The sequence below is a fragment of the Lethenteron reissneri genome, unplaced genomic scaffold (assembly GCF_015708825.2).
Source record: "Lethenteron reissneri isolate LAM-NWPU_2019-01 unplaced genomic scaffold, ASM1570882v1 scaffold_74, whole genome shotgun sequence".
Taxonomy (NCBI): Eukaryota; Metazoa; Chordata; class Hyperoartia; order Petromyzontiformes; family Petromyzontidae; genus Lethenteron; species Lethenteron reissneri.
The window spans coordinates 112,640-120,339 of NW_026892263.1; the positions used below are offsets into that span (position 1 = coordinate 112,640).

Genomic DNA, 7,700 nt, shown 5'->3' on the forward strand with positions numbered 1-7,700 from the left:
ATAGGAACACATACACGCGCTTGCTGCAGACACACACGACTTTCAGGGTGCGCACGGCAGTAAACGACTGCAATAATAAAGCGGCAATGCTGCGCGAGGAACGCCTTAGACCTGCAACACATTTGTGTAATGCGAGCGTAAACACACAAAGACATACAAACACATACACACACACACATACACACATACACACAAACACACACACACACACACATACACACAAACACACACATACATACACACAAACACATACACAATACACACAGACATACATGCAGACACACAGAGACACACATAACACACATACATACACACACATACATACACAGAAACACATACACACATACATACACACACACATACACACATACATACACACACACATACACACAAACACATACACACACGTACATACACACATACAGACACACAGACATAGACATAAACACATACAAAAAAACCCACATACATACACACACAGACATACACACAAACACATACATACACACATGCATACAGACACACAGACATACACATAAACACATACACATGACCCGGCTTCGCCCGGGACTTGGATCTACCACGCCCGGCCGCCTTTGTCTCCCAAGTGCCGATGTTAATACGCCACACCAGTTACTCGTTTGAGGCTGAGTGGACCTAGGGGAGGTTCAAATAATCGTCACCGGTGGTGGCCGTGAGCGGGAATCGAACTCGGTTCGCCGGGTTGGTAGCGCAGCGTAGCGTTAAGCACTACACCCACCGCTCCTCACACACCACACACGCACAGACACACACACAGACACACGCAGACACACACAGACAGACACAGACAGACACACACACACACAGACACACAGACAGCACGCTAAGCACTACACTACCGCTCCCCACACACCACACACGCACACACACAGACACACACACAGACACACGCAGACACACACAGACAGACACACACACACAGACACAGACAGCACGCTAAGCACTACACTACCGTTCCCCCTACACAACACATGCGCGCGCGTCCATAGGTACACATACACGCGCTTGCTGCAGACACACACGACTTTGAGGGTGCGTAAGGCAGTAAACGACTGAAAAAATAAAGCGGCAATGCTGTGCGAGGAACGCCTTAGACCAGCAACACATTTGTGTAATGCGAGCGTAAACACACAAACACATACAAACACATACACACACATACACACAAACACATACACACACATACACACACATACATACACACAGACATACACATACACACAAACACACACATACATGCACACAAACACATACACAATACACACACACATACATGCAGACACAGACAGACACATAACACACATACATACACACACATACATACACAAAAACACATACACACACATACATAGACACACACATACATACACACAAACACATGCACACACGTACATACACAACAACAACAACAACAACCGCCATTCGCCACTAAGTGGCGGTGACGTCACCACGATGCTTGTGCCAGGCCAAGTGCACCTTGAGGCCACGTGAAGTGTCGAAAGCCCGCTGGCAGGAGGTCACGGGGCAGACCCAGGTGCCACTGGTCGACTGACCGAGATGACCGAGATGACTGGCTGATGCACCACCTGTGCCCCCTACTGTGCCAACTTGCTGTGCTTTAGCCACCCGGCGCTCCGCTCGTTGTTGTGAGCGTCGCTCCTCCGCCCTCCGTTGTTGTTGGAGGGCGACTGCCTCCAACTGCCCAGTAGCGTCCTTCACGAGCCTCCTCCACTGAGGCCGATCTTGACACCGCTGGTACCAGTCATCGGCAAGTCCACTCAGCTCCACGTCCTCCTGTACCACATCACTCCATCTCTTCTCCAGCCCGTGCCGCGCCCGTCTAGCCCCCTCGATCCGGCCGAACAAAAGCTGTTTAGGCATGCGGTGGCTGGGCATGCGGGCTACATGACCCAGCCAACGCAGCCTTGCCTGCCGGAGGAGCTCACTGATGGGACTTTGCCCAGATCTTTCAAGGATTTGTGAGCTCCTCACACAATCCAGCCTGGTTAAACCCAGGATGGATCGTAGGCAGGCCAGCCTAAATGTTTCCAACCGGCGAAGATGCTCCACCAGGGGGGTCCACGTCTCGCAAGCGTAGAGAAGGGAGGGAATGACCGTGGCCGAGAAGACCTGAAGCTTCGTGCGGAGCGACAGACCAGGTAGCTTCCACACAGCGTTACGCAACCGATGAAAAGATATTGCCGCTCGACTGATTCGGAGTGAGACCTCTGCTGATAGACTGGAGCCGGTCATAAGCACACTGCCCAGGTATGGGAAACTCTCCACTCTCTCCACAACTGCCCCATCACCAATTGGGAGTTGTGGGGGTGGAGTGTCCGATGGTACAAAATACCCAGGCAGGTGCTTGGTTTTGGTGGGGCTGATGGTAAGGCCCCACCTACATAGAGACACGCAGACATACACATAAAGACATAAAAAAAACCCACATACATACACACACACATACACACAAACACATACATACACATACATACACACATACATAGAGACACACAGACATACACATAAACACAAACACACATACACATGACCCGGCTTCGCCCGGGACTTGGATCCACGATGCCCCGCCGCCTTTGTCTCCCCAGTGACGATGTTCACACACGACAGCAGTTACGCGTTTGAGGCTGAGTGGACCTAGGGGAGGGCCAGGTCCGTTTCAAATAATCGTCAGCGGTGGTGGGCGTGAGTTGGAATCGAACTGGGGTCGCTCAAGCAGCTTAATGACTGTTTGTACAAAGAACATATAAAGAATCGATTATAATAACCAGGCTACAGTCCACATTATAGACTGCCAGTACACGCAGTCAGCTTCATAAGCAGGCTAGAGTGTACATGATAGAGTGGCAGTACGCTCACCGAGCTTAATAAGCAGGCTACAGTGTACATGATAGACTGGCAGTACGCTCACCCAGCTTAATGAGTATTTGTACAGTGAACATTAAAGTAATCGATTGTTGGCGCGTTGGGTTTAAAAGTAATATTAATAGCACACATTGTGGTGGGGGTGTAGTGAAGAGTAGGAAAAACTTTGATGAATTTACCTCAGAGTGGCGTGGTGGGTGTCGAGGCCTAGTAGCGTGCAAAGCCTGCGGCCTCGCCTAAAATTGTCGGCTTGGAAGAGGCAGGGTACGGGTGGCGTTCCTTCCCCCCCCCCTCAGCGCTCCAACAATACTGTGTAATGGCTATTATTTAATTAAATACGGAGCTTATGAAAGTGGCGAAGGCGTGGCTAGCCGTTGGCAGAAGCAACCACCGTCCAATGAAACTGCAGCCCTTGGCGAAGGCGTCGCTAGCCGTTGCCAGGTCCAATGAAAGCGGCGAAGGCGTGGCTAGCCGTTGCCAGGGGCAACCGCCGTCCAATGAAAGTGCGTATGGGCCGAAATACACACACACACAGACAGACAGACATGAACGATTTTATATATATAGATGTAATGACAATCGTGTTGAGCGGGGTGCTTCTAGAAAACGAGTGTTTTACATTATAATTTCTGCCATGAACTTTTAATAATCAACTGAATGGTTTAGCTTGTAAGCTTGGTTTATTATCACGTCAATATTAAAGGTTTTTTGGGTTAGATCGCTTAAATATATAAATGTTTCGTTGAAACCCGCCACCACCCGACAAAGCCAACTAGATAGAGTTGTCACGTTAACAGAAAATGCATATTTGTCACTAGTACAGCACACCGGTGTGTTGGAGAGCCAAGCCGCAACATTTACAAACTGAGTACGACGTTTCGTCCGTAATTAAAACTAGCTTCATCAGTCGACAGCCAGATTTGGGAAGTCTCACTGTTTCGTTGCTTATATAGAAGCATAGATGTGTTGACCACGCAGCTGTGCTCTATTGAAGTATGCTGCCCTTTGTCGGCATGCATTTATTTAATGTTTTATTTTAAATACACATTTATATACTTCAGCGATCTAACCTAACAAACTCTATTATGGATGATATTGGTCCCGAAATCTTACGTGTTAAACTCGTGTGTATGTGTTTATATTTTGGTCGTGTTTTTTAGGGTCATTTCATTGAATATGGAGAGGTTACCAGCGCCTCGCACCCGTCCAGAGACCTCGTGGGCCGCTGTGGTGGCTCCGCGCCTTCCCTCCAGGACATTGCTCACATCCACCGCAGCGTTACCGTCCGGCAGCGCCGATGAGGTAGCGGATTGTTTTTACAGAACTTTACTCGTGGCTGGGGAAAGCCAAACAACAGGGAGCTCTTATTCTGAAAAAAAACGAATCAAGGGGGCGTGGGAGCGTGGCGTAAGGTGTGGAAAGCTCTCAGCCCCAGGCTACCGTGGGCACACCTCCCAATCAACGGGAGGCGAGCAGTGGTGGTTGCTCATGCATCCACCGAAGATGAATATCAGTCGAGGGATGAAAGCAAGGCAAATGAGTTAGATTCATTCTATGACCTCCTACATAATAATCCCATGATACTCGTATGTATGGATGTCATATGTATATATGCGAACCGAGGGACGGATATGCGAACTGGGGGTGAGGGATTAGAATTGCACAAAAATTATTATAATCGCATTGTGGCCGCATTAGAATTTGCTGAATGTGCAATCTCAATGAATTTGAATATCTTTTTACAGTATTTATTAACTATTAACCGCACAATCCAAATCAAAACTCGATTAGCATATTTATTGTTGCAGTTGTAACGTGTTCATTCGTTTCTTTGTTAGATCTAGTAATATGTTATTCATCATCATCACGATCAATGGGCTAAGGGTGCACAGGTGTGAACTGCACATTTTGTAATTCTGCGTTTAAGTATACCATAAACCACAACATAGGAAACACCACAACAAGATGAGCACTCGAGTGTGTACGTACACGTATGTGTGTGCATATGTATGTACAATCGTGCGTGTTCGCAGTGGAACGCAATCCTTGTGTGTGTACACTGCTGTGTATGTACACTGCGTTGTATGTCTGTATGTACACCCTGTATATGCACACTCGTGTGTGTATGCACTCCGCTTTTTAAATGCAGCAGTGTTTGGATGCACACTCGTGTGTGCATGTCTACTCGTCCGTGTTTTTTTAAGGAAGGATATGGTAGCAATAACGTACGATCAGTCATGTTTAAAAACAAATCAGGTCTGTATTGATTTGCAAGAATATTAACAGTAAAACTCGCATTAAATGTTTTTATCAATTCGCTTTGTCAAACGGTTAACAAACTAGGAAATTTATATCACTTTCAGGAATGCAACAGTTATAAAATATTCTCAAATCAAACACGTAAACATCGATTAATCATCTTCTTGGTTCTTTCGGTAAAGTCACGTATAAGGGAAATAATAAACATAATAAAATAATTCTCACGACGTTTCGGCCACAACGCACACAGCCGTCCTCAGGTGAAGACCAGGTCTGTCGGGGAGACAGCGTCTGAATGAAACACCACCACGTTTGGAGCGTATATTTAAGCTGGGTTGTAAGGGGAAGAGCGCCTTGACAAAATAATTTGCATATCAAGAGGAATTTAGCATATGCAGATATGTGATTAGTACTACTTGTGAAATGCGTAGGAGGTGGGCGGGGGGTTTCAAAGTCATATTATGCCCGTGCATTTATGCAGGATTAGCAGCATCAAAGGGAGGGGATAGTGGTATCATTAATAAAGGGAAGGAATGTTAATAGTATGTAGCTGCAGTAACTAAACAACCACGTAAAAAACTAAAGTATAAACTACATAGTATTATCAGTATACTAAATATATTCTCCAATAAGCTGAGCTACTAACAGTAATTAATACATTACAATTCTCTGTCGCAAAAAATATAGTATGCTTCTAGCTAAACTTTTTTCCCTTACATCACACGGGTCTACCCCGTTCTATATGCTGCCATCGACAAACCCAACATTAAATTACATACTGTTCAGATAATCGTCGCTGGTGTTGACCGTGAGCATGAATTTAACGTGAGCTAGAATTGAGCTGTGCGCTAACCACTACACTACCTCTACACACACGCGAGTGTGCATGCACAGCAATATTAACGTCAATATTTTTTTTGCAGATTAATAAAAATCGGATTTTTTAAAGTTATCTGAGCGTCCGTTAACTGTCCAATGCTTACAACAAACACGTACACACACGAGTCAAAGTCAAGTGTACTTACACAGCAGTGTAAATACACACACGCTTACAGGCAATACCATGTCGATTATCATTAAAAGTGTATGACAGCAATCGTAATAATTTGCGTGGATTAAATTAAACAAATCACCTTGATTGTTCTGACGCGCTCAAATCAACAAAAGTACTTCAATAAATTTATAAAACAAAGTATAAACTTGCACCTTCAGTCTGCATTTCCCTGGTAACGCATTTGAACTGGCAGCATTTTGCAGCATATTGCAGGGTGAATATTAGCAAATGAATGCAAATTATGCGGTGAGATGAATATATGTATTCAGGCTTAAGCTCAATGGCAAGATTAGCGAAGCTCTCTTGCTAAATATGCAGATTGTAAATTCTAAAAACAAAAAATGTATTTAAAGATCATGAAATACAAAGTCGAGAAATTCATATTTCATTAATGCAACATCATTCCAAACGACCCCACCATTTCTGTGCTGGTGTAATTGCCCCAATTTGAATGATACCTGTGACTTGCAGCTTTCCACACCTTACGCCACGCTCCCACGCCCCCTTCATTCGTTTTTGTTCCTCAAAAGGAGGCACTCCCTGTTTTTTGCCAAACCCCTGCCACGAGTAAAGTTTTGCAAAAACAAACCCCTTCCTTCATTGACGGTCTCGGACGGTAACGCTGTGGTAGATGTGAGCAGTTTCCCAGAGGGAAGGCTCGTAGCCACCACAGCGGCCCACGAGGTCTCTGGACGGGTGCGAGTGGCTGGTAACCCCTCAATATTCAATGCAATTGCCTTAAAAACCCGTCCAAAATATTAAACACGTGCAAAATATTGAACACAAACACACTGGTGTATATACACACCGAAGGAACCAATTATCCATTCGTGTCTCTAGCAGACCATTGCAAGCCTTGTGTTAGAGAATGGCCCACTGAAGCTGATATCACAGAACTAATTCTGAGTACACTTCAAGTGCCCTCTGGTCCACATAGTAAAAAGCAGGACCCTCCCACCTGTTCTTTAAGTAGGAGTAACGTCTCTCATATGTTTGTCCTTGTGTAATGACAGGGTTACACCTGTTGACATGACAAAGTGACACCTGCTGTCCTGGGAAGGCATTGACGGGTACAGGCACAGAAGTAACAGCCAATCAGTGAAGGAGGCGTATCTGGGGCAAAGCAAACAGGTGGGGTTAGCCGAAATGCTCGGGGAATCTGCTCGAAGGTTCCACGAAAGGGCGTGGCTGGAGGCGGGGCTTAGGCACACCTAGGGGAATATAATGGGGAGTGGAACCGGAGCTCGGGGCTCGTGTGGGGTCCTGGGTCCTGGCTGTGTCGCTGTTCACCGAAATCTCTCTCCGTTGTCCGGCCACGTGGAAGATCTCCTGAATGATTACATCGCCGTCATCATCATGCCGCCAGCCAGCGGCGAGACGAGTGAGGGCGAGGGGACCACGCTGAGTGATCGACTCTGCGTGCAGCCAGTAGAGGTGTTATTGCCGAGAGTTCTATTCAGTG

General features: G+C 46.3%; 2 protein-coding genes across 2 annotated transcripts in view; both read left to right on the plus strand.

The window, feature by feature from the left end:
- Positions 1–4,226, plus strand: part of LOC133340097 (S phase cyclin A-associated protein in the endoplasmic reticulum-like) — a 45,941-nt gene extending 41,715 nt beyond the window's left edge. Inside the window, exon 5 of the mRNA XM_061548160.1 lies at positions 4,086–4,226. Coding sequence (XP_061404144.1) covers positions 4,086–4,226 — 141 coding nt within the window. The remainder of the gene's footprint in view (positions 1–4,085) is intronic.
- Positions 1–7,700, plus strand: part of LOC133340093 (uncharacterized) — a 149,640-nt gene that overhangs the window by 57,119 nt on the left and 84,821 nt on the right. The gene's annotated exons all lie outside the window — the stretch shown is intronic.